This window comes from Syngnathus floridae, chromosome 21 (assembly GCF_059516105.1).
Source record: "Syngnathus floridae isolate MCC-2025c chromosome 21, RoL_Sflo_1.0, whole genome shotgun sequence".
NCBI classification, from domain to species: Eukaryota; Metazoa; Chordata; class Actinopteri; order Syngnathiformes; family Syngnathidae; genus Syngnathus; species Syngnathus floridae.
This window is the reverse complement of record NC_142433.1, coordinates 5,115,014-5,140,365: the sequence shown is the minus strand read 5'-3', so window position 1 is coordinate 5,140,365 and position 25,352 is coordinate 5,115,014. Positions and strand designations below refer to the sequence as shown.

Sequence of the window (25,352 nt, the reverse complement as noted above, 5' to 3'; positions counted from 1 at the left end):
CAGTAATCAATCTCATCTGTTATGCATGTTTCCACTAAAATGCTTAGGAAAATAATCGATTTGAATAATCCATGTGAGTCGCACTCTCCCGCTGGTAGTATTTACGCATGCGCAGACGAGTTTGACGTTAGCCGGAAGCTAACGGTATAATCATGCCACCCGCGGTATGTAAGTACAAGGGCACCAGATTTACTCTTTATCGCCGAATTATGTCAAATAACACGTAGAAATGAATTGTATGCTGCCCAGAAGTTTATTCATCGTCGTACAAGAAACGACACGACACTTTACGGCACCGGTCGTTGGACAACTCGGAATACGGCAAGCAGCTGCGGCTAATTGAAGCACGAGATAAAGTTGGTGAGTAATATTTTGAATGTTTCTCCTATATGGTTTTCAATTCTTTTGGTTGTTATTTGGTGTGAGAGTCAACAAAAACATCCACTTGATTATTTCGTCTTTATTTGAATAACAAAATGGACATCCTACACAAAGTTTACAAAATCTACCAATAAAATAATGATAGTGACATCCTCTTTTGTTCGACAGGTACAGTATAAATGATACAATACTGTGTGTACATTTATTCTTTTAAATTCATCATCTATATTTGGCACTTAGACCACAAAATTCTAATGGAGGTGGGACTGAAGTACTCAACGGCCTTTTCCGCCGTCATTATCACAGTTGTTCTTTTTTCAAATTGTTTCCTTTTCACTAAAAAAACAACATTGTGTCTTCACACCAGCAGGGATTAGAAAAAATACTTAAGTCAGTGAAAGCGAAATTTGGTGCAGCTTTAAAGCATGACAAACATAAACACATGTATGACAAATAAATTGGTAGCGTGAGCGGCCATATTGGGGAAACGTCACTTCCCACGACGCCATTTTGTGTGTGACTGCATAGCAACGCACAAATGTACGGCAAGCGAATATAATCATAAAATACATACGCGCGTTTGGTTTCAGGGAACAAAATTAAACGCGTATGTGTAATCATTTCTGCTTACCATACATGTGCTCTTGGTCTAGCATAAATATACATCTTTTTTTGTCCTTTCAAGTAAAAGAAAAACATAACATTGCAATAATTTACACATTTTTAAAGGTGAATTCATCATAAAAGAATAGAATACTATACATATCCTTAAAACAGCTATTTTCGTTTTATTTATGTGGAGTTTTGGGAGGAAAAAAAAATACAATTAGACCCAAAATGATTCGTCCACTGGCCAACATTTGCATTTATGGGATTTTAAACAAAATTGGTGGAAATAAATAAGGAAATTATTTATAAAATTTTAAACATTAATAGACATTTAATAGAACATTTGATTTTGAGTTGAAGTTGTGTTTTTTCAAATAATATCTATATAAAAAATGGTTAAAATTATGTTTACAGCCTGGATTTTACTGTGCAATTTAAGAAAAAACAAAAAAAAAACGTTTTTTTTTTTTTTGCACCAAGCTGGAGTTGGAGCCTTTTGTTAAAATTCTAAAAATCAATAATACTGCAAAAAACAAACATTATAGGTTTCAACATGTCTTCACTTTATCTCTGAATGTCTAGCCAGCACGGTTCTCATTAGGGGCTCGACTGTGTATTATTCCTCCCAAAAAATGTGCGTTAAAATCCTTCTGATGTTAAGAGGAACTACATTTCCCAAGATGCTTCACTTTTCAGTTCTTGTCATCCACTGACTCTTCCCAATTCAAAAAGTGCAGCAGCAACGATGGATTCAGTGCAGTTTGGTACCTCCTAAATTCACTTTAGAAAAAAAACAAGTCCTGCGCATACAGCAATACAGTCTGTCAAAGGTGTCCTTCAGATGGTGTTTTTTTTTGAGGAACTAATTGCAAAAAAAAAAAAGAGGTGATAGGAAGAGAAGCAAGCCGGCCGCTTACTGGCCGACGCTGCTTGGGTCGCACTGCAGCAGCCGCACAATGGACGGGTCACTCCTGGCGCCCTCCACAAACTCCTCCAAAGACAATTTACCTGAACAAAAAAAAAAAAAAAGATTAGAAGGAGCAGTAAAATGTCAACTGAATTAAAGCAAATATATCATGCCAGAAACTTCTTTTAATTGTTTCAAAAACTTCTAGGAGGAAAAAAGACCTGACAAAATATTTTGCGGAAAAATATAATTAAATGAGAAAAAAAATCTTGTAATTTTAATAGAATTAAGTTGTAATTTTGCAAGAAAAAAAAATCCCTTAAAATGCAGAATAAAAATCTTACCATCTCGATTCGTGTCCATTTGCCGAAAGATCTTATCCGTGCGTTTCTCAGGTGTCGACTCATCCTCCGGCATCTTCATCACTGAGGAGACCATCTTGTAAATGGCCTGTGGATAGAAGACCGGTCACAGTGTGAGAGAGGATTTCAGTCATTTTCAACTTGATGGCAACCAGCGTCGTTGACAGACTCAAACGTATTAATTTTGCTCGAGACGACCTTTGACATGAAGCTGCACACCAAGACTCAAGTGAGTGATTAAATTCTATTTGAAGTTTTGACTGTGTTCACATTGCTCTCCGCACTTTCAAGTTCCACTTTGATATTAACTAATTTTAAAATGAATACCCTAATGTAACCCTTGATCCCTAACAAAAAAAAAAAGAAAACGAGGAAGGTTGTCGACACTCACTAATAGCACACAGCAGCTGGATGTGGTGCTGAGTCAAGAGGCAGCTTCTCGAAATTAAACACCGCAGGAAGTGCAGCTTGCTAAAATTACACCGCGGGCATGCGGATATATGCGACGCAGCGAGCTTGAGCAACGACTCACCGTGACTATCTCCAGCATCTCCGCCTTGCTGATGTAGCCGTTGCCATCCAGGTCGTACATGCTAAAAGCCCACTTGAGCTTCTGGTCCAGCCGGCCACGGGACGTGACGCTCAGGGCGATGATGAACTCCCGGAAGTCAATGGTGCCATCGCCGTTGGCGTCAAACGTGCGGAAGACGTGCTCGGCGAACTTGGAGGCGTCGCCATACGGGAAGAAGTTGGCGTAGATCTTCTTGAACTCTTCCATGGACAGGGCGCCGCTGGGGCAGTCCCGCAGGAAGCCCTTGTACCATTCTGTGATCTCGTGCTCGGTGAAGTCAGTGTTCTCCATCAGGTCCTGCATGACATCAGGACGGAGCTTGCTGTTCTGTTTCCCCATGGTTGATGGTAAAAGTGATGTGTGGTGAGAGAGCGGCGGTGGTTTCAGACGTCTGAAAGAACCAACAAGAACGTTGTTAGGAAGCATCCAAATAATATTGTAAAACTATTGTGGCACCTCAAAGTAAAAAAAAAACAATACAGAGAAAGGGTTACACAGAGGGTTGTCTGCCTCGGACCTTCAAACCTAGCACAGAAGGTCATACAAAGTTGGATAAGTGTGTTCGTTTTTAGGCTGTTCCCAACCGGAGTTGTACATTCTAAAAGAAGCTAAGAGATGATGGCCTCTCTGAACATCCCTCAAAGCAGACGCCAGAAGTAACCAGGCTATTTCTGCCCCCGTTAAGACTCTTACCTGCACTTGCAGGACAAACGAGACTGTTACATAATCGCGGCTTTGCCGAGATGGACACGAGGGGGATCACATGGTCAGGCCATGTCCCGCTTGTTGACCACCTCTTGAGGTGGAAGGTACGACACCACACCAGCCGGCTTAATGCAAGACATTGACCCACCAAAGACCTGAAATATTTGAGGCCCTTAACTCTAATTGCTGACAATTTGAAGCAAATTAGCATTGTTCATCCTTGGCGGGGGGCCACTGATTTTCAGGTGAAAGAACAAAAGAACATTTGCTGATGGCTCAAAAGAATTTTGCGAGACGATTGTAAATCAGCGCCATTAGATTTACCTATCAAATTGAAACGCTTTGTTGCTAGATGTTAAAGACTTCCTCGTCTATCTGTTCATTCCCGAACCCATTTTCTTTAAAGGTTTCGGTTTTAAGAGTAATTAGCAATGAGTACATTGCTACATTGTGTTTTGTTTACTTTAGTTTTGGACTATGCGGGTTTTCCTGAACATCTTGTCTTCAGCTTACATAATGATCAAGAGTCTCCATTTATATCCCGCAGGTAAAGCCCAACTAAAGAGCACCAGAGTTAATCCCCCTGAAAAGTGAGAGGAGGTTGGCGTGTGCATGATGAGGAGAAAGACGACTCAGGGTATGTGATACCATCTGCTTCGGGGGATGAAGGTTCTTCTTGTGACAGTCAGAGTTCGCTAGATTCTACACGATTGCAACTGCCACTAAACGAGTGCAACCAGAACAGATCAAACTCCGAGATAATACGACTCCCACCACTTTTGAGTACATAAAAACCGCTTCCTGTGTCACTTCCTGATGCTTGACTCGCTAACACACCTTTTGTCTCGCGTCAACTGAAACCGGCTTGTCACTCCATCGTGCCATCGTCGCTACGCAAACACAACCTTGCATTATCAGTGTTGCGGGGGACTGGGGGGGGGGGTAATCTTCACGACATAGGCGCCTTTATGAAACCCAAAAAGTGTCGCGGACGACATCTGCAAACTGGTGAGCAGACTGTCGATTGGACAAACAGTGGCAGCAAACTGCTGGCGAGTAGCACAAAGAGGGCACTGTTTGTTTTAAACCTTGAGCGAGCCCGCGTCTAAGTCTACAGGCATGGAGGCCTAATCGGAGTCCAGGCAACATCAGAGCAGATCAAACCGCCAGTTGCCCGCATCGACACAAATAGAGCCAACTTTCAGATTTAGCATAACTCGCCATTTGAAGTGTTCAGAAGGACCCTTCCAAGGGGGTTATTAGCTCTCGGTTCCACCCGCGCTCTCTCTGTATTTTCTTCAGCTCTTCTGTTTTGTCTGTGTGTGTCTTTAGAACATCACATTTAACTTCTGTAATGTCTTTAGGGTTACTATTTTAGTTTCTGGGTTACTATTTCTGTTTTTACAACACCCTGTCATCACCACCAGTGGTATTCTTGTAAGCCTCAGTGACCAATGAACTTTATTAGCTAGATCGGTGAAGAGTTATTTTTTACTTCCATAACTTAGTTGGTCAAGTGAGGAGGACTGCAGAGGCTTGAAGATGAAATCCTTAAATGTAAACATAACAATTGATCATGTAGTCCTGATGGATGGTATTTTTCCTGCTCCTGTTCCAAGTACTGTGTACACACTTGTGGAGTCAATGCTTTAGCTTTTATTTACAATGACTTCTGAGGTTTGATTTATTTTTTTATACCACAAAGACATAAATCGACAACTACGTCTCAATATGGACCCCACGTTAAAATTCAGCGCATGCATTTAGGAATTTGTCCCAGTAAATTAAAATACGAAAGACTTGCTAGCAAGTTACATTTGTTTTAATTGACATATGTTGAGCAAAAAATAATAGCTCATAATGCATTGGGAATCATGTCTCCCTTTGGGGGTTTCATAGATACCGAGTGGAGCAGCCTCATCCGATTAGGCAGAAGTAGCTAAGCTTTATCCGCTGCACGAATCTTCTCTGCAAGACTAAAACACGTTGTGCAAAATAACTTTATCTAACGTTGCGTCGACCTGTTGGCGTACCTGTGCAGTAACAAAACTACCAGGAAGCTACCAAAGTGCATCGGAGATGGGGGGAGGAGGGCGATGGGACCGAACAACTTACCTCGCTTTCAAGTCGCTGTGTGGAAGAGCCTCCAAAAAGTGTCTTTAATGGCCCATAACAATTTGAGACAAAAGTTTCCGAGACGACAAAGAGGCGGCGACAAGTCGCGAGAAGCCACACGGGAAGCTGCAGTTCCCCGGCTGGGTCTCGGTCCAAACTCCGGCTCTCGTCGTTCGCTTGTGACTGGACGTACACACTGCAAGCTGGGCAATCCTCGAGGCGTGACGTCAAAGCCTAAGTGTCACGTGGGTAGTAGGTGACCAATGAGAAGCCCCGTTGGCCTGGCAACGTAAAACCCGGTGGTTCGTTAGGACATTTATGAGACAATTTATTAGGTACACTTGCACCATAATGTACAGAAAATTAATGTTTTGATCGATACATGGATAAATTGCATGATTTTAATTTAGATTCTGTTATAGTTTAGCATTGCATCCCCCCCCTTATTTTTTACCATTGCATGATAAAACTGAGATACTTCTAATGATGGTCACCAGCCTCTCAGTACGGTACAGGTGTCCTCATGCAAGCACATTTGCAGCCACGCTTTGCCTTTACCTTAAGATGATTAGCAGGACACAAAGCCGTCGCGGCTTATTCAGCCGCTGTTCCTGGGCGTGTTTTCTTAATGGCCTTAGAATGGGCCCTCTCTCCCTTCTGCTGAGTCAGCAGGCTGACCATGCAGAGCGTGCTGACACATTGAATGCTGGTTTGGAATGAATCATGTTCTTTGCCTTCAGTAAGTGCTTTCCCAGAAGGCAATTGAATCCCAATAAATGGCAATCACAAAACATCAACAGAGGTCAGGAGCACCGTGGAGAACTTTGAACCCTGGAAAATGAGCTATTCGCCATAAAATGGCTGTAATAGCTTAATCTATAGCGTACTCTTATTCATAGGATTTATCGTCCCATATATTTCCAAACAATAATCTCATCTATAGTATGAAGCACATAATCTGCTCTCAAAATGGATGCATTAAAATGACATAACTTCAATGACTTAATGCATGTCATGTCGCACGCCAGCGTAATTTGGCGCCACACTCCCCTGTCGTTGGACAATGTAAAGATGTTGACCTTTTATCCACGTAATCCGCTGGGCTAGTTTGGACCCCCCGAGGCAGAGAACGCCTGAGTGCTGGGAAGCGGCAGCATCTGACTAATAGCTTTGCATAACATTGATCTGACCAGCTGTCTACCAAAGAGTAACCCCACCCCACTGTGCATTTTGGTGTAAACAAAGCGAACGTGGCCCCATGGCATCAACAGGCGGCATCATTAGGTAACATCAGCTTTCTGAAGGGGGGGGGCATTGAGAAGCCGTTGATCTGCACGGGAGAAGACGATCCACCAAGCTCCTGCGATTATCGCTTACCTAACCACTCAGCGTCAACCTTGGATCGCCTCCAGTGGTGGCCATTCACTGCCATGAGATTTCTCTCATTGGATAATTGGACTCAATGCAAGAAAGCGCTTTCTTGCATTGTGCGGGATTTCGTAAAATCACAGTCGACTCCATGCACAAATTATATCGCCTTAACCAACATCTCCTGAATAACTGTAATTTCTCTTCTTGTGCCTTGGTAGGTGCTGCTGTTTTAGGTGGCAACAGACTTTGACTAAGATCATCATCTTCTGCCCCCCGTGGGAAAAGGTAGGCCTGGCTGACCTATTACTTCACCGCAGCGGCCGCCGTGCGTCACCATTGGCGGACTTAACGGCCAAGCTTGACTGGATTACAGGTGACTTTATTCTCAAACAGGGACATGCTGAGCAATGGCGTGTTGAGCTTCTTCGCAGGAACCCGTTGAGGAGCTGGCAGGTGTGCTGCCATGTGTTTTTTAGCGGATTTCCCGAGGCCCTCTCGTGCAGCAACATCTGTGTCCAAATTGTGACACAATAGGAGGCTGCTGAAAGTGATTAATTGTGTTTTTTAGTCCAAGATAAAATTTGTTGCACATGATCAAAGGTTCATGCCCAGTAATGTCATTATCATATTAGCTACTAATCAACTGTAACTCAATTTTTTATTCTATAGTCATCACAAGACTTCCACCCCTGTGAACTTTACTGATTGGGCAAAAATCCCCCCCCCCCCCCCCCCCCCCCCAAATGGCTGAGCCACAAACCCCGATGTCGATGATTGACCAAACACAGACATGGTATCATTGCAAGGTGTCTGTTAAAATGTATTTTAATATTACGCAAGCTCTTTTAATTGCTGATACATTAACTATCTACAGAGTTAAATTGAGACCCCTGAAAGAGTGGAAGCTGCTTCAAGTAAAGGGCTTGCATCAACATCACAAGGTAACTAATGCATCACTTTGACTTTTTTTTTTCAGTCCAATCAATTTGCAGTGAGTGGGTAAATATATAAATATTGTTGTCAAAGAGAGGCATAAAGACCAATATTATTTTGATTTAATGAGACACAATTGTAAATAATTTGGCAGCTTTTTCTTTTTTTTTTTTTTTAAACAAGATTCTGTTTGTAAAATGAGTCATGGTTAAATCCAGCCTATTTCATGTGATCTTCAAATAAGAAGAACGAGTCTTCTAACGATCTTAACTTTTATGACGACGAGGAAAGGTCCTCCTCCTGTTTGCTAGATGCAAAGTGAAGGCCCTCCCTCGACTGCAAATGCCAACATGCACCAGACCGGCGACGTGTCAGCATATTTCATGTTTCGACTGTACAAGTGATTTACACACGCAAGACAGGCTCGGTGTGTTTCTGAGGGACCAGTTACAGGTGTGGATGTTCAGTTTTTTAGTTCAGTTCAATTTTTTTATCCTCTGTCTCCAAATTAACGGTCTGTCCAATTTTCACAATAGACGCTTTTTATATCATTTGTGAAGGAAATGTTTGAGTAACATTTTGTCCTATATATTGCTTTACTTTTCTTTCAGGCAATGGACAGCAACAAACCGTGGGCTCTGATTGTCGAGAAGGGCATCTTGGAGGAGTTCCTGGACAAATTTAGGCAGCACTTCAGGCTTGTCCTCTACCAGGACTTCCTGAACGACCCGGGAGCGCATGGCCCCACAATCCAGGTTCTGTTTATATGGGCAAGCATCATGCCGGTCACCCCGACGCTGCTCAGCTCACTCCCGGCGCTCCGGGTGATCGCTAGCGCAGGGGCGGGATATGACCACCTGGACCTACCCTACATTGCCCGGTTGGGGGTTAAGGTGGCCAACACGCCCGGGGTGGTCAGTGATTGTACGGCGGATATGGCCATGGCGCTCCTCCTCGCATCAGCGCGCAATATCGTTGAAGGTGATTATGGCTAGTAGACTTGTAGCTAGGGAGGAATGCTAGAAATGATTATGTGAATGTTTATATTTTCCATCAGAGGTCAGTTTGGGCTGTTAGCGAAAGTTGAGGAGAGTCTTTGCTACGTGTGCTATTTTTATGTTTGTCTCGTACTACATGTAGTACCGGTGTCTTTGCAGGTCACCGAATTACGATGGACCCCAACACCAGTGTCATGCCCCAATACCTGAGTGGCATCAAGGTCTCAGGGTCCACTCTGGGAATCATCGGAATGGGAAATATTGGCTGCAAAATTGCTCAGCGGGCCAAAGGATTTGATATGAAGATTCTCTATTATAACAGAAACAGAAGGTAAGATGTACTGTAATTTCCGTAAGCGCAAGAGTAATTGCATAAACAATGCTGATCAAACCCATAAAAGCATTGAGATGGACTTTGCATTTAATTCCTGAATCCTGTCTCTAACAAAATTAGAAGCACCTAGAAAATAAAACATCTCAGATACATTCAAATGAGTAGAACCGCCAAACATAAAAGCCTCCACTGCATTTGCCTCACTAAATTGACAAACTGGATTAATTTATGTTTACTTTGAGAATTTGTCCCTTCTCAGAAATGTGGAGGAGGAGCAAGTGCTGGGGGCAAGCTACTGCAAGAACATGGACAACCTGCTGGGCCGTTCTGATTTTGTGGCGCTATCCGTGTGCCTGACATCGGAGACCACCGGCCTCATCGGCAGCAGGGAGCTGGCCCTCATGAAGCCCACCGCCACACTGGTCAACATCAGCAGAGGTTGGGTGGTAGATAGAGAACATCCACATATTTGGTGTTCTCCTTTTGTGAATTCACCCTTTTTTTCATCTTTGTATTGTTTCTTTGTTCAGGTGCAGTGGTGGACCAGGTCGCGTTGGTTAAGGCGCTGAAAGCCGGGACCATACGAGCAGCTGCTTTGGATGTGACTCATCCTGAACCTCTCCCAAGGTTCTCACACTGAATCACAGCATCTCTAATTGAAGACTCAGTGGCTTATCTGTAATCACGTTCTCCATTTGACTTAGGGATCATCCTCTCCTCGACCTTCCCAACGTGCTGATCACCCCTCACCTTGGCGTCAGTACCATCACCACCCTCAGAAATATTGCGGAGAAGATGGTCGACAATGCCCTGGCTGCCATTAGAGGAGAACCCATGCCTGATGAATTGAAATGAGTTGCCCAACAATATTAAAGCACAATTTTAACATTAATATTGGTTCTGGACAGTTACGTTTATTTTTCAATTAAAACCCAACATTTTTTTATTATTATTAGGTATTGGTTATTATTTGTTATTAATGGCTACGAACGATGACGTTTTCAACGTAACGCACGGCTCACTCGCATCTGCCTGTTTAAAACCAAACCGTCCATTTTGTGAAAATATAAGATAACTTCTGCCTTCGGAACATAAATTTGAACGCATGATTGAAATAATATAATATTCTAGCAACTACCATTTGAAATGTTTCTCAAGAGTTCATTTGAGTCGCTTTAATGACAGGCACTTATAGGGTCCACGATGGTGACGTCAGACTTGAAGGACCCCAGGGCGCTTGACATGAAATCAGGGCGAGCTGTTGAATGTTTTCATCGTTTGATTGTAAACTAAAGTCACGTAATTCAACCATGTTTATCACTTCACAAAACTCTACGCCTGTGTTTAAGGATTTCACGCTTGTTTTGGTGAGTCCAGCAAATATACACCATTTATTACGAATCCAAAACGAGATATTGGTACGTCAGTTCTATTCATCTGTCGCTTGCTAATCTTAGCCCGAAATAAAATTAAGTAAAACTGCTCAACGCATGTACCACTTGTTAACTTGTGAAAGTTTGTCTCTTAATATTAGCCCGCGGTGGCAGTGGGCAACGTGGGGCAGCTGGCGGTGGATCTCCTCATATCCACCTTGAACCTGCCCAGGGTCGGTTTTCTCCACACTGACTGCCTCATTCCCATGGCGGGCAACAACCCATACGCCACTGGCAAGGACGACGCACATGAGCTGCATACAGCCGCAGAAGGTGAATCCCCAGTTCCTAAAATCTCCATAATCCATGATAACAATTAATGTTCTTGTCAATAGTCTTTGCTGCACCTGAGCTCAAGCTAGCAGTTCTTCAGATCAGAGCACCAATTGTCAAGGTATGTCAATCAAGAGATGATCAGAGAATCATAAGGTGAGAAGAAGACTGTATTAAATGCACATGCATACAAGTTTGATGGGTCCCCCCCACCTCGCAGAGGAAATCTAGATGTTTCCGTCAACTGCTGCTGTCCTGGATCAAGGCAAGTGGCTTCTCCCGGACAGTGGTTCTCTCCAGCAGCCATGCCTACCAAAGAGATGACCAGCAACTGCAAGGGTAGCACAACAATACTAATCTTTGTTAAAACTTAGTATCAGAACCAAAATTAGTCACAAAGAAGAAAAAAAACATTTGCTTTGATATGTCATGATAAATTGTGTGCTTGTTTTTAGGACCCCGTTAAGGTACCTGGTCACGCCAAGCTTGCAAAAGGGCATCGGTGATGCCTTCAAGGATCTGGGCTGGATAGAGATGGAGAGGATGCCCATTTGCCCGGGACGTTTAGACGCCGAAACTGAAGAGCCAAAACTCTACGTCCCCGGTGGAGGCATTACTAAAGGCCTCTACATAGATAGGTAAGTTATTTGTTTGTTGATATAGTCTACAGCAGGAATGTGCGTGTTAAGAATGCGGTGCTGTTTAAGTTGCACCGAGGACGTTCCGCTGGCAGTACTGCTCATCTTCTGCTCGGAGGGCGACAATGTACCCGACGCCTTGGCGCTTGTCGATCACATGGACGATTGGCTCCATCTGCTGGACAACCCGGTAAGTCTCTAAATACTTTGATGGGAAAAGCCTCAGTGACACAAAACTCGGGAAAAAATCTGATATTAGATCAAAATAACTTATCACTATGAACTTGTAATGGGAAAGCTAATAGATTCAGGTGCTGCTGTTTTTCTTAGCAACACGATTCAATGGTTTCTGTGTATACTGTAGTGCTTTAATATCTCTGCCATTCTAAGTCTCAATTTGCCGCTTTCTTTCAGAACCGGGAGCCCAAATGGAAGATTCCAACTTCCTGGAATCTTCTGTTTGGGAGCGGCATCCCTCCAGCAATTTTCTGAATTTTTTGTAACCTTGTTCTATATTTCAATAAAATCTATCAAGAGCCAGAGTGAATGTTTCTCTTGCTTGACCTCATTTGGTCCGTGACTAACTGAAAGTGCTTGGCCCAAAGCCACGCAGTGTTTCCCAGCAGTTCCGCCCCCGCCTTGTCCGTAACTCGACTCTGAAAAAAAACGCTAAACAGCCCCCTCGAGTTTTCATTTTGGTACGTCCTACGCTTTGTTTGCGGAATTGTCAGGGGCACGTTTGAGAGCTTCTAAAATGTATCCGTTGTATTTTTGAAATAACAGGTGGAAAACAATCAAGTGATATTTCATAGCAATGACTTCGCCAATTGTTTAACACAGAGTTCCATATATTATGTAAATTACATAGTTTTTATTAGAAGAGAACATAGGAAAAAATTCATTGCCTTTACTTTTTTTCATCAAACTCTGGGTTTAAATGTTGCACAACATATTTTTAATATATACTGCATCGCAAACTTTTAAGAAAAAAAAATATGTACAATTGTACATGCCGTTGCCTTTGCTTCATTTGAGGTACGTTTTTTAATATAAAAAAATAGAACATTTTTATCAAAAAAGTTCTCCTACCCAAAAATATACATCTGAACAATTAGAACCTGTCAATGCATAGGTCTTATATCAGTCTGTATAAACGTATGACAATTGCTGCAAAAAAAAAAAAAAAACATTTGAAGAAATGCTGGTGTAATTTGTTATTTTTCTTTCTTTTTTTGAGTGGGCGTGTGTTGTAAACAGTTTGGAGAGGAAGAGGAACAGGAGGTGCTGGCGAAGAAGAAGCAGAACAGAGAGGTTGGTGTTTTCCCTGCCGATTTTTTTTTTTTTTTTCTCGTTGTTGATGGCAGCCGAGTTGGTGGAGCCGTGTCAGAAGTCGTTGGTCTTTGCTCTGTCATGAGACAAAAGCAAAAATATGTAAAAGTCATCTCGACCTAACAATGAAACTTAACTCGAAACGCAGGAGATGACTACGATGTATGCCCCTTGGCAACTTGGGGATTCATCTCATGCATTTCAATTAGTGGGCTAAAAAATGTGTTGTGACTTTCTGTCACTTCCAGCACAAAATGCAGGCTTAAAAAAAGTAATAATTCCAGAGTGAAATTATTAACTCTTAAGTCTACTAGTGCACCATAGTCGTTCTCAGATATTGTCAAAATGCTTTCAACACATTGGGCATATCTGAAAACTTATGAATTCGATGCAAACGTGCAACAAAAACACTCAGTCAAAACAATTCCAAACGGTTGCCTAGCAACTTATCAAAACAAAAGCACAGCAGAACGGAAGAAGGAATAAAATAAAATAAAAAAACAACACAGCACACGCGTGGGGGGGACATACGAGATCAGGAGCTATTTGTAAACCGTAAAACTGAGGGTGCTGGGTCACGAGCAGCAAATGCAGCCCAAACTGTGCGAGGAGAGAACAGCACATTGAGAGAAAATGGAAGTGCATGTGAGTGTGTCACAGTGATTATGGAAAGCTGTTGTTTATGATCCTTGGTATCCATCTTAAGGTCCATGAACTGAATCGTCTTGCTTGGTAAGACTTAATGTGCTCTGGTACGTAGACCTTAAGTGGAAATCAAGGAAAATTCTGCATTTGCACGCCGGCGTAACCACCTTTTCCGCTTTCTGTCGGCGTCGTTGATCCTTTGGCTTTGGGCTATGGAGAAACTGTCATCCCTGCGTCGTTTGCTGTCCAAAATCAAACACACAAAATTAGAGCTGGCCAATCTGGCTTTAAAATTCATCACGTTGGCACAAATGAACTCATCTTAGTGGATCAAATAACCCTAAAAAACAACGCTTAAATCATTGATGGGTTGATAATCTATACTAACTGTGTGTTGTTGTCCTGCTCAGGCGACTGGCTCGGCCTCTCGGCGTCGTCATGTCTGTAGTCGTCTTCCTTGCCAGGCAGTCCCGCCCGCTGGCCGCCGTTGCATTTCTCCGGCGGGTCGGCGGTGGGCTCCTGGTCTTCCCGGGCCGACTCTCGCCACTGAGTCTGCGAGACGGGACGTTAGCTCCGTGTTTTGACGTTCCGATTGTAGACGTTATGAGCGCGTTTACCTGCGCGGACGAGTCTCCCATGATGCACTTTGCTCCCTCAAGGACAGCCATGAAGGAGAAGCGCAGCTGGTCAGGTGTCTGTATGAGACCCATGCGGTACTTCCGCATATCTAACAGGATCCTGCGGATATCCAATGGCGACTCTTCTTTCCTTCTATCCATCTGCCAGACAAACATAAATTCCTCAAAAGATAGAAATAGATGCCCACCTCATGTCAGCTATTTTCAAATCAAATCTCACCAGCACGAGACACGTGTCCACCAGCGAGAAAGTCCCCGAGCGTCCGATGCCTGCGCTGCAGTGCACCACGGCTGGGCCGTTGTCTGCCCCCAGTGCCCCTGACTCGCGCACCTTTAACAGGAAGTTGAGGAAAGACGCAGGTGACTCGGGCACGCCGAAGTCGGGCCACGATGTGTAGTGAAAGTGGTGGATCTCCCGCTTCTCCCCAGTCTATAAGAATAGATTTGGAAATTTAAAAAAAGAGAAGGTAGTTAACGAGCAAGATTAATAAGCACGTACGCTAATGTTCTGCAGTTCCAACACTCTGGTGGTGTAGCAAGACTTGATGTCTTCTGACAGCCGCGTGACCAAGAACCGCGTGTCTCTGAAGGCCATCTCACGCTCCTCGGTCACAGGCCAGTACTGGGCGCACTTTTCCTATCGGACAACGAAGAAAGAAAAGTGATGAGGCGCTCTACAATAGGACATCCCTACGATATGTAGGAAGCTATAATGTAAACATGCCCAGTATCACTTTTTGTGATGCTTACCGAGCCTTTCTCAATCACCCGATTAAGCATAACGATGGCTTTGGTCTTTTGCTCCCAGATCATGAGCCAGAAGTGGCCACACGTGTTCCTGAGGGGACCCTACAGACAGGGACAACAAAAAATGTTACGTCCGAGATGAGTGTGCATTCCCACTTGAGTATCTCAACTTGCCTGAGTCAATATGTATCGTCTCTGTGCTTCCTCCATCACCACCAGGCTGGCGTTGATGTAGTCGTTGTCTGCGTTTTTCAGCTTCACACGACTATGGTCAACTGTGGGGGGGACAGCGGGAGCAAGTTAAAGTATTGTGTTTGTTGGAGACAAGCGTGTCTTGAACGTACATGGGCTGACGTCTCTGTATCTGTTGCGGCTGCGATTCTCAGGATACTTGGCTACTTTATAGGAGCACTCATGTGACTGACTTCGGATTTCCTGGAAAGTGACAGCAGACATTATTATTTGAGTGAAAAATACCATAATATGAATAATTGCATAAAATGATAGTAGGTTTTATAGTATTAAACATCAAAGTACAGTCAGTATACTTCCTAAGTGTATACCTATTATTACTTTTTTTATTGGTTTGTGGACATCCTGGTTCTATTATCAATATCACACATAGAACTGATCTGAAGTCTGTTAAACGTTAGCAACATGCTAACTTCACTTACCATGTACAATTTGTGCCACCGGCCCTCCGACTCTATGTCCTCAAACTCTCGCTCCATTTTCACCGAGGTAATCCCAGTGTAATGACCTGCCAAGTCTATCTAACTCATATCGTCAGCCGATCCAGATGATGTTAACAAAAAAAAACAAAGGAGCTTCTTTTGCGTGTACGTGTTTAAGAGGAATTATGACTTCCCTATGATAAGCTTTCTTTAGCTGGTCGTCACTTTTCGCTAGATGACGTTTATGGTTAAGCGCATGCGCGGTAAAGGGGTCCTCCGGCAGTTGTCAAAGGCGACAACTCTTTTTTTTCTTTCTTTTAAATTGTGACAGAGAAAACTACAAACATAAATAATATCCACGTAATGTTTGTCTACTATCATTTTCAACAATCAAAATGGGGCAGAAGAGAAAAACAACTTTGTGGCTGGTTATGTTACACTCCAATCCACTAGAGAGCGCCCTAGCATGTATATTGTGGGGCACATGAACAGTGTCACTTCCTTTGGATCGCGGCTCCGCCGATAGAAACACGAGTGTATATTTACTGTCCATTTATTTGGACTTATTGACCTTCTTACACAGAATATTACCACTCGGTTGGCAAACATGGTTAGTAAAAATTTATTTTTCCAATAGTATGCCTACTTTAAGTACGGAAAGACTTCACTGTTGTTTCGAATGCGTCAAATTTTAGCTTAGCTTTACCGGTAGCTAGTATGATCAGCCGCGTATTTGTCTAAAGTGTAGTTTGTCATCTAAAATAAGGCACGTTAAACCTGTTAGACGTTTAATAAAATATACTTGAAAGTGTCTCCCTTTTCTCCACAGAAACCAATTTTACTTCAGGGCCACGAAAGGTCCATTACACAACTGAAATACAACAGAGAAGGAGACCTCATCTTCTCCGTGGCAAAGGATACGGTGAGTTTGGCAAAAGTGATGCATATATACACGCTGTTGTCACAAACTGTAAAATAACATGATTTCCTCATTATCTACATATGCAAAGACCCCCTGCCTAGTCAAGGTTTGCAATCCAATATTCTATATTCTTTCATTCCTATTTAGGTTGCAAATGTGTGGTACTCAGTCAACGGTGAACGTCTGGGTACCTACAATGGCCACACGGGAGCTGTGTGGTGTGTCGACTGCGACTGTATCCAAAGAGTTCCCAAATACTTTTTCCTTATTTAAATATTACCTGAACACACCTTCCTTAACATGACCTCCCTTAGGGGACACCAAGAACGTTTTGACGGGGTCAGCAGACAACAGCTGTCGGCTGTGGGATTGCGAGACGGGTTAGTCAACTGTTTCATCACACCTAATTTGAGGCTAGGACAAGCAGACTGACCAGTCAAATGTGATCCGTTCACAGGTAAACAGTTGGCCTTGGTCAACACCAACTCTGCGGTCAGAACATGTGGCTTTGACTTCAGCGGCAACATCATCATGTTCTCCACGGACAAGCAGATGGGCTACCAGTGTTTCCTGAACTTCTTTGATCTGCGGGATCCCCAGCAAATTGGTATCACAATGACATTTGACCATACAGTAAAAGCAGCATGTAAATTCATTTAACACAATGATAAAGCATTGTGAACCCTTTTGTGAATTATGAATCTGACTCAGTTGGTAATTTCCCAATGTGTCAAACTGATGAGAAGGACTTACATGATGTCAAATTTTAATTATCGGTGGCTGGTGTTTATTTTTTGCACAGACGACAACCAGCCATACCTGACCGTCCCTTGCAATGACCACAAGATCACCAGCGCCGTGTGGGGGCCACTTGGCGAATTTGTCATCGCTGGCCACGAGAACGGCGAGATCAACCAATTCAGTGCCAAGGTGGGCGGCCCGTCATCTTACTGTATCCGTGTTCTTAGCGGTTCGCACATGCAGGATTGAACGAACTTTTGTTGTCTATCTCCGGTGGCGTTCAGTCAGGGGACATCCTGAAGACAATTAAGGAGCACAACAAGCAGATCAACGACATCCAGACGTCAGTGGACCTTACCATGGTTATCACGGCATCCAAGGACAACACCGCCAAGGTAACGTACCTTCATGTACATAAATTTATACCACACTGTTTTCCTAATTCTTGAAAATATAATTTTACCAGTTGTAAGGTCCAATAATGGTTCCAAATTTTCTAAATAGTTTTTCTACATTATTTTTATTTTCATTTAATTGTATACACATTTTGGTACCTCTCCAATAATAACTCACTTTTATGTATTTTAATATTGGTCACGCTTCTCAGCTCTTTGATTCGGCCTCCCTGGACCACATCAAGACCTTCAGGACTGAAAGACCTGTCAACTCGGCCTCCATCTCGCCGATCATGGATCACGTAAGTGTTTGTATAGTAAAGGTATCACGTGTGTGTGCATGCCCTTAACACTCACTGAGATGTGTGTTTGACACAGGTGGTGATGGGTGGTGGTCAGGAGGCCATGGAGGTGACCACTACGTCCACCAGGATTGGCAAGTTTGAGGCCAGGTGAGACAGCAAAACCAGATTTAAAAACGTTGAAGGCTGTGGTTGTGGAGAAACTCTATTGACAATTTAAATTTAAGGTCTATACTATTTGAGTTTAATGCTGGAGTGGAAAAAAGTTTGAAAAATCACGTATTTTTGTTAAACATTCCTGTGTGTCTCAGGTTCTTCCACGCCGCATACGAAGAGGAGTTTGGAAGAGTTAAGGGACATTTTGGACCCATTAACTGTGTGTCGTTCCACCCGGATGGCAAGAGGTAAACCGGAACCCGTCTGGAAGCACCGTTTAGTGAGTTTGTTGTTGTGCTTATTTGTGTTTTTGTGTGCATCTTTTCCAGCTATAGCAGTGGAGGAGAAGACGGATACGTGAGGATTCATTACTTTGACCCGCAGTACTTTGACTTTGAGCTAGAGGTGTGAAAAGCGCACACACACACTCTCAGCATTTTTGGGACTCACAACAAGCGGGTGTCCATTTTGAGTTGTGCCAGGTGGGCATTCACAACTCCAACAAAGGTTCTTTAAAAAAAAAAAACACTTGAGAAAGTGTTAAGATTTGAAACCCCTCATCACACACACACACACACACACACACATCTGTTTTTACTACATTCAACTAAACAGTTCTGACTTAATGTTGCGCCTGTGTGATTTTTTTAATTTTTTTATTAATCTGATGTTTCTTTCTTTTTTTATTACAAAGTCAAAAACTCAATCTGGAAACAATATCACACCACCTTTGTACACAACAACAGAGAAAGGTGTTTTGCTTATTAAAATGTTCTCCAGACTTAAGCACAACAAAAAACAATATAGGATGCTTTCAAAATAACTTAAGTGTGGAAGTACGGCAAGGAAGATAATTACGTACATTCAGTTTCATTACAAATAGAAGCCGAATGTATTTAAAACAAAAAAAATACTGATGAGGGTCATTTGAGTATGGATGGATTTCTTCATCTCGGATGGAGCACAAGGAAACAATATGACGTTTGTTTTGGTGTATATGTGCCGGGGCGGGTGGAGCTTAACACTCGGAACTGGGTACGAGCTCCCATGAGCTCTAAAACAGCAGGAAATGCACTTCAAGTAGTAGTTTTCACTTCTTCTTTTGCACTAAAGTATAAAAAAAAAAAAAAGTCAAATGTTGCTCAGTAGATTTACATTTTTTTGGTGGTCAAATGCTCTTACACTGAAGTATCCATCTTCTCATCCTCCTTTTCATCCTCCTTCACATCTGCAATGCAGAAAAAAAAAAATCAAGCATGTTCCCCTTAAATTAAATCTAAAGATCTTACCTTTCTTCTCCTCCCCATCGCGCTCCTCCTCCTTCTTCACCCGCTTGGCCTTTTTATGATTGGTCGCATTCCGCCGGCCGCCACCCTGTCCCTCGGCCTCATCCTCCGAGTCTGAGAATTCCTCATCGCACGCTATCCTCTTGTCGTGTGCCCGGACTGAAGAGCAAAGCAAAAAACGTAACGTTTCCTATCTTGGATCATCCAGAAAACACAAAATGGGTCTGCCCTATAACTTTGTTGCAAAGTTAATTAATACTTTAAAATGAACCCCCCCCCCCGTCATTACTGTATGAATAACAGTTTATCGTGTTCAGACTCACTGGAAATGCGTTTGTCAGGGTCCTCATCATCTTCATCAGCGCTGTCAGGGTGCGGCGCGTCCTCCGGTATGGCCTGCATCTGGACGCCGGGCGCGTGCGGTAGCATGCGCAGGTTCTCGAAGAGGCGCTGCTTGATCTTCTCCAGGTACTCGTCCGTGTTCTGGTTAGTCATATTGGACGGGCTTATGTGCAGCTTGAAGTCGGGGCCGAAGTATTCAAAATAGTCGTTGTAGGGAAGCTCGTTGGGGATGGAGCAGTCCAGCGCCACTGCCGTCTCGTAGGTCCAGCAGCGCGCCACGTTGCGGATGGTGTAGCCGCCCCCGCCCAACATTAGAAGAGGCAGGTTGAAGCTCTTCATGTAATCCACGCACTTGGCGTGACCTGAAAGCAGCAAAACGTAAAATAATGGCAGCAGAAAAAAAGTAATTACCAGGAAAGCATCTGCAAAGCAACACTGCCACCTAGTGGCTTTTTATAGTTACTGCTAAGAAAACAATATGAAGTTTTAATGGCCTATAATAGCGTACTAATTTGTAAAAAATTAACCAATCAAGTTTAAAAATATCTACCATCCGTGTCAAAATGAGAGTAACATTTCAAAAGGTGTCACTAAATGTTCATTCCATGTTTTTGAAAAATGCCACAAAGACGGCAAGTGGTAGAAACACGCAATTGTGTATTTGTTGATCCTATTCAATACATTTTTTGCGTTACCTTTAATGGTGAGGTTGAAGCAGCCAAGTCTGTCTCCTGACAGGGAGTCAGCGCCACATTGCAGGACCACTGCACTTGGCTGGTACATCTCCATCACTTTAGCCATGATCTAAACCACACAAACACTTAATAATACTGCATATATTGTCTTGACTGAGTGTGATACAAGCACTTGCAGGTTTGAAGATGGCCTCATAAGACTCGTCGTCGATGCCGTCTCTCAGCGGATAGTTCACAGCGTAGTACTTTCCCTTCCCGGCGCCGATGTCCTGCAAGCGAACGCATCTGGAGATTTATCGTCGTGTGAACCATCGCTGGAGAGGCTTAAGGTGGAGAAATCCAACTCACCCTAAGATCACCGGTGCCGGGGAAGTACTCGCCATATTTGTGGAAGGAGACGGTCATGACACGGTCGGTGGTGTAGAAAGCCTCCTCCACGCCGTCGCCGTGATGGATGTCGATATCGATGTACAGCACGCGCTGGTGGTACCTGCACACAACGGACCGATGGACATCTTCAAAGGTAGGAATTAACATCAACAAAAAAGGTTGCGTAATCAATTAATGGGACTATAATTTGACAGAAATCCACCAGGCTTACTTGAGCAGCTCAAGGATGGCGAGGACAATGTCGTTGACGTAGCAGAAACCGGACGCCTCCGACTTCTTGGCGTGGTGGAGTCCTCCCGCCCAGTTGACGGCAATGTCCGTCTGCTGCTTGTTCAGCTTCACTGCCCCCGCTGGAAAACAATAATGTTTTTTGTGTGCATTATAGAATGTCAACTTGCTTAAGAGAAAAAAAACACGCACCCACGGAGCCGCCTGTGGAGAGCTGGCAGAACTCAAAGAGGCCGTCAAACACCGGACAGTCCTCTCCCACGTTGACTGCGTGAGGAAAATGCAAGTGAGTGATTTCTTGTACATTTTACTTCACGTTGCAAGAAATAGAAAAATCTCACATCTTTGCATCTGCTTGCTGTATTCTGACATGTTGTCCGGTCTGATGGACCTGAGGAACTTGATATAATCATCGCTGTGGTACTTGGTCATCTCCTCGCCGCTGGCTTTGTGTGGCCTCTACGGACACATAACATCATGTAAGTACGAGCCAATTTTTTTTTTTAATTATAAAAAATGTAAATTCAATTTCAGGTTTCTATAGCATTGCCAACTGACATAGATCTCCATCTTCCTATACAGTCCATAGTTCAGGAGCAGGTTGTGTGTCATGCGGATCCTGTGGGGCTTCATGGGGTGGCCTTGACCGTAATAATAATTTCCCACGTCACCTGCAATATATAATTAAAATAACCGTTAGAGCACTCATCCCGATGCTGACTCGGCGAATCACATATGATCTTGTTGACAGCCAGGAAACTTAGCAAGGGTCTTTAGCATCCATTAGCTATAGTGGGACACTACTCGAACTGCACCTTAAACAAACAAAATAAGCGCTTTTGATGCGTTAAACTGATCATGTGACTTCGTTTTAGTTTGGTAACACGATATTAGCTTCTGTGCATTTACACTTGCAGATATGTTAGCTTAGCACGCGTGCTGGTTAGCCTTCTGTTGCAAAACGGGCTAGCCCGACCGGCGTTGCACTTTTAAGAGATTATCGCGCGTGCAATTTAAAGCATGCACAGTTCACCGAAAGCATCTTTAAATGCTTTTGCAAATGCGAAAGGGGTGCAAAAGGTTATATTTACCATCGTAGTAATAACAAACTTTCTTCTTTGTTCCTTGCGACATCGCCATTTTTACACCCAATTAAGCTTCTACTTCTTGATTTGGTCTGCGTTCTTGGTTTTTGTGTGTGTGGTTCCCAGCCAGTCTTTTTGCACCGCCCGGTTGGGAGGCCCCTGTGTGTTAAAAGGAACGTCCACTGACTCAGAATCCAGTCAAAAAGTCGGATTTGGATTTAAATAAAAACAGATTAAGATATATCCAAATATAAATAATTTAAAAAAAAACAAAGATACAAAAATTAAGGAAACAAAGTTTGATTCAACTTCATTTTTAATTTTGTAACCCATATGACATATCACAATCTTCTTGGAAGATAACAGCATTTTATTCCCTATTTTCTTCTACTTCTCATTTCGGCCAAGGAGAATTGGTCCAAACACAAAGCAAACAGGTCTCACATGGAATGTGACCGGAACATGAACCATACACGCATAAGACCATCTGCAATACGGGGGATACAAAAAGTGCACAAACATTGTGAACAATACAGGCTTGTCATTATTGCGCCATATCCCAAATTGCGTGACCTAGAATCGTGCTGAAATGTATCTGCTGTGAGGTAAACGTCTCTATCATCCGAATGTCAATATACACATGCACGTAAAAAGAAATGAAAACATATTTCCACATGTGACAGGTCCATTGAAACACACCAGCCTTGTACTTCAGTGCATAAGGTCCCAGAATGGTCAAACCCAGGACCAGCTACATGGATGACACTAGAAGTGGTGTCTTTTTTTTTTTTGGTCCTTTTCAGTCAACAATACAACATTTCAAATAGAACTAGGAAGGGAATCACAAAACCCCGCGAGACATTCTGAAACGTTCTGACCAATGAAATGCATTTTGTTATTCACATTTTTGGCCTGTCTGGACAGACAACCTAACAGCAAGGATGCTTAAAATACTAGGTGGGTGCATCCTCAAATTCAGTTTTAACTTCTAAAGTAGAGGAAACTCCAAAGTGGTCCGACCCAAAAAAAGTAAAACAATTTGGGGAAAGCGTAATAACGGAACTGGAATGGTAGTTAGTGAAACAAGCAGTAGAATCTTTGGATTTAAGAGTTTACATAACAAACAGCTTCTTAACTAAATTAAGACTTCCATTTTAATCAATGTTTTGCCAAGCTATGCCCTGGGACTTAAAATGTCTGCCAATTATCCCGGGGAAAAATATTTTTCTTTTGTCGTTTAGCCTAGCATGTTTAAGTGCAACAGGGGAATGTTAAGGTGAAATTAATAATATCAGGTCCACGTCATTAAGACTGGGTATGAATGGCGATCTGTGGATTAATTTTAAGACAAGCTTGGTTGAATATCGATGTTGAAACAAAGACGTATGTTGAGGATATTTGGCATTCTTCCTTATGGCATATGACGAAAGTCGCTGTCAAAGGGGTCTTCAGTGTGCTTGACGGGTGATAGGAATGGTTGGTTGTGATTCACGCCAGTTTGAGGAACTGGTCCACTGTGTCCGCCTCCACCGCGTTGGACAACATTTCGTAATCCTGATGGGGTGAATAATTAGCATGACAACAAAAAACACTGCAAATTATAATTCACGCTTCTCACCCCGCAGTACTGGTCGTCGTTGAAAAGTTGCGGCGGGACGGCCGCTGGGTTACCCGCTTTGCTACGCATCTCGTCGCGCAGCTCGCCGCCCACCGAGATGTCCACCAACTCGTACTGGATGCTTTTGCTGTCCAGGATGCGCATCACTTCGGCCTGCTGGGACTTGATCTGCAAGAAACAAGTAAGTTGCCTTTTTTTATTTACATTGGAGGGATGTGCATCACTTATTGATAAATATTAGAGACATAAAATTACTCTTCTTGGGGGTGAAAGTTCTGGTTTTAATGGGTGGGATTATGTTTTTGACCACACCCCAAATGACCGCCCCTGAACGATTTCACAACTTGGCGCTTAACCTAAGCATACAGTTATAGTTATCCAAATGCATAGTTGGTATTCTGTTTTTTAATGACCACTAAGTAAGGTGAATGTCAAAATGAGAAGCTAGCAAGCGAAGCTGGGTGTGTCTTGTGCAAGGCTCACCACCGTTAGCTTAGCAGGAATAAAAAAAAAAAATAAAAAAAAAAGAGGGGGGGGAACAAAAAACACAAGTTTACCGACCCGCTGCTAAGCCACTCACCGTCCGTGAGGCAGTTACAGTGGTGTAGTACAGTTTGATCCCCATTTTTTGGTGGTACTTGTTCTTCTCGCTTCCTTTTCTGCAGTTCTGCTCGCCCAGTGGTGGCGTCACGTGATCACATCAAGTAGAAATAGGAAAGTGGTGCAACAGTAGTGTAAGACTTTCAAAGTAAAACAGCTGCCCAGTGTAATACTATGGAATATTTTATTTGGAAAAAAAACAATTAAGTTTACACTTGTCCCTTCAGATTAAGGCATTTGACAAAATAGCCCATTTAAATAATGCATTTTAAAATTCATTAACATTGCATCTTCAACATTAATATTAGATGCAATGTGATAAATATTCGTGAGTCTACACATACCTATTTTTTTAAAAATATAGTTAGGTTGTGCTTATCGTAATAAAAATTTCATTTCAGACACACAACCCACTCAAGACAATGCAGACAAAAATGAAATACAGCATCTGCCCAGATTTGTCTTCATTTGGCCCAAATTGATGATTTCAATTTATGACGGTCTTTGTGAGGGAAGCTAATGTGCACAAATGCATTTGAACAACCAAAAATGGCCCCAAAATATGCTTTTAGCTTTGCCAATATTTCCCAAAACACTTTGTGGGTTTCTTACTGTTATCACTGTAACCATTATCAACTTTATGACCGCATTATGCTGAGAGATAATGTCTAATTAGTACAGAACAGTCGTATGGGGTCAGCTGTGTAGTGTGGCATGGCGTGTTGAATGCTTTGCAATGTTTTCAGCATCATTAAGTCCCGAGTTTAATTGGGGTGGGGAACTTATTGCCCAGGATAAGGAGGGGCCCTGGTCCTCACATTTGTCTCCTGTGAGTCACACATAAGGAATGTTGGCGAGTTTGGACGATTACATCATTCTACTCATTCACTTTTTATTTAAAACGGCTCGCTCCCTAATATCTTTCACTT

The 25,352-nt window shown here is 42.9% G+C and overlaps 7 protein-coding genes across 16 annotated transcripts; 3 read left to right on the top strand and 4 right to left on the bottom strand.

The window, feature by feature from the left end:
• Window positions 1-99: 99 nt before the first annotated feature.
• LOC148380096 (uncharacterized) lies at window positions 100-10,178 on the top strand. Of its 9 annotated transcripts, none has more exons than XM_088364482.1 (13): window positions 100-164; window positions 250-360; window positions 2,293-2,488; window positions 4,083-4,172; window positions 7,240-7,306; window positions 7,415-7,474; window positions 7,896-7,962; window positions 8,246-8,407; window positions 8,566-8,935; window positions 9,112-9,283; window positions 9,546-9,724; window positions 9,817-9,913; window positions 9,991-10,178. In XM_088364482.1, the coding sequence occupies exons 8-13, from the start codon at window positions 8,297-8,299 to the stop codon at window positions 10,139-10,141; spliced, it is 1,080 nt and encodes a 359-aa protein (XP_088220608.1). In that variant the 5' UTR covers window positions 100-164; window positions 250-360; window positions 2,293-2,488; window positions 4,083-4,172; window positions 7,240-7,306; window positions 7,415-7,474; window positions 7,896-7,962; window positions 8,246-8,296; the 3' UTR covers window positions 10,142-10,178. The 9 variants fall into 9 exon arrangements, with proteins under 9 accessions (XP_088220608.1, XP_088220612.1, XP_088220613.1 ...); XM_088364486.1 differs by having other exon boundaries at window positions 104-168; window positions 8,246-8,468; XM_088364481.1 differs by having other exon boundaries at window positions 106-168.
• On the bottom strand, window positions 446-5,866 carry LOC148380097 (neurocalcin-delta B). The gene is made up of 4 exons (XM_088364494.1): window positions 5,651-5,866; window positions 2,792-3,221; window positions 2,242-2,347; window positions 446-1,998 (listed from the first exon to the last, which is right to left on the bottom strand). The coding sequence occupies exons 2-4, from the start codon at window positions 3,167-3,169 to the stop codon at window positions 1,904-1,906; spliced, it is 579 nt and encodes a 192-aa protein (XP_088220620.1). The 5' UTR covers window positions 3,170-3,221; window positions 5,651-5,866; the 3' UTR covers window positions 446-1,903.
• A 311-nt stretch (window positions 10,179-10,489) lies between the features above and the next one.
• psmg2 (proteasome (prosome, macropain) assembly chaperone 2) lies at window positions 10,490-13,059 on the top strand. 2 transcript variants are annotated; one of them, XM_088364492.1, is made up of 7 exons: window positions 10,490-10,653; window positions 10,821-10,992; window positions 11,055-11,113; window positions 11,213-11,331; window positions 11,448-11,630; window positions 11,700-11,820; window positions 12,868-13,059. In XM_088364492.1, the coding sequence occupies exons 1-7, from the start codon at window positions 10,552-10,554 to the stop codon at window positions 13,042-13,044; spliced, it is 933 nt and encodes a 310-aa protein (XP_088220618.1). In that variant the 5' UTR covers window positions 10,490-10,551; the 3' UTR covers window positions 13,045-13,059. The 2 variants fall into 2 exon arrangements, with proteins under 2 accessions (XP_088220618.1, XP_088220619.1); XM_088364493.1 differs by lacking the exon at window positions 12,868-13,059 and adding an exon at window positions 12,045-12,172.
• Window positions 12,482-15,919, bottom strand: ptpn2b (protein tyrosine phosphatase non-receptor type 2b). Its single transcript, XM_088364480.1, has 10 exons — window positions 15,664-15,919; window positions 15,334-15,424; window positions 15,164-15,264; window positions 14,993-15,091; window positions 14,742-14,879; window positions 14,463-14,672; window positions 14,222-14,383; window positions 13,993-14,156; window positions 13,772-13,846; window positions 12,482-13,035 (listed from the first exon to the last, which is right to left on the bottom strand). Exons 1-10 carry the CDS (start codon window positions 15,718-15,720, stop codon window positions 13,014-13,016), a joined length of 1,119 nt encoding a protein of 372 aa, XP_088220606.1. The 5' UTR covers window positions 15,721-15,919; the 3' UTR covers window positions 12,482-13,013.
• A 186-nt stretch (window positions 15,920-16,105) lies between these two features.
• eif3i (eukaryotic translation initiation factor 3, subunit I) lies at window positions 16,106-18,805 on the top strand. The gene is made up of 11 exons (XM_088364490.1): window positions 16,106-16,273; window positions 16,493-16,585; window positions 16,733-16,820; window positions 16,900-16,965; window positions 17,043-17,192; window positions 17,388-17,515; window positions 17,611-17,721; window positions 17,934-18,023; window positions 18,100-18,173; window positions 18,335-18,427; window positions 18,509-18,805. The coding sequence occupies exons 1-11, from the start codon at window positions 16,271-16,273 to the stop codon at window positions 18,588-18,590; spliced, it is 978 nt and encodes a 325-aa protein (XP_088220616.1). The 5' UTR covers window positions 16,106-16,270; the 3' UTR covers window positions 18,591-18,805.
• A 13-nt stretch (window positions 18,806-18,818) lies between these two features.
• Window positions 18,819-22,360, bottom strand: LOC148380092 (putative histone deacetylase 1-B). Its single transcript, XM_088364479.1, has 12 exons — window positions 22,212-22,360; window positions 21,679-21,791; window positions 21,462-21,579; window positions 21,313-21,387; window positions 21,104-21,242; window positions 20,851-20,992; window positions 20,679-20,771; window positions 20,503-20,611; window positions 19,789-20,169; window positions 19,469-19,624; window positions 19,362-19,407; window positions 18,819-19,286 (listed from the first exon to the last, which is right to left on the bottom strand). Exons 1-12 carry the CDS (start codon window positions 22,258-22,260, stop codon window positions 19,256-19,258), a joined length of 1,452 nt encoding a protein of 483 aa, XP_088220605.1. The 5' UTR covers window positions 22,261-22,360; the 3' UTR covers window positions 18,819-19,255.
• Window positions 22,361-22,503: 143 nt separating this feature from the next.
• Window positions 22,504-24,560, bottom strand: sh3bgrl3 (SH3 domain binding glutamate-rich protein like 3). The gene is made up of 3 exons (XM_088365614.1): window positions 24,404-24,560; window positions 23,824-23,991; window positions 22,504-23,759 (listed from the first exon to the last, which is right to left on the bottom strand). The coding sequence occupies exons 1-3, from the start codon at window positions 24,446-24,448 to the stop codon at window positions 23,694-23,696; spliced, it is 279 nt and encodes a 92-aa protein (XP_088221740.1). The 5' UTR covers window positions 24,449-24,560; the 3' UTR covers window positions 22,504-23,693.
• Between the last annotated feature and the right edge of the window lie 792 nt (window positions 24,561-25,352).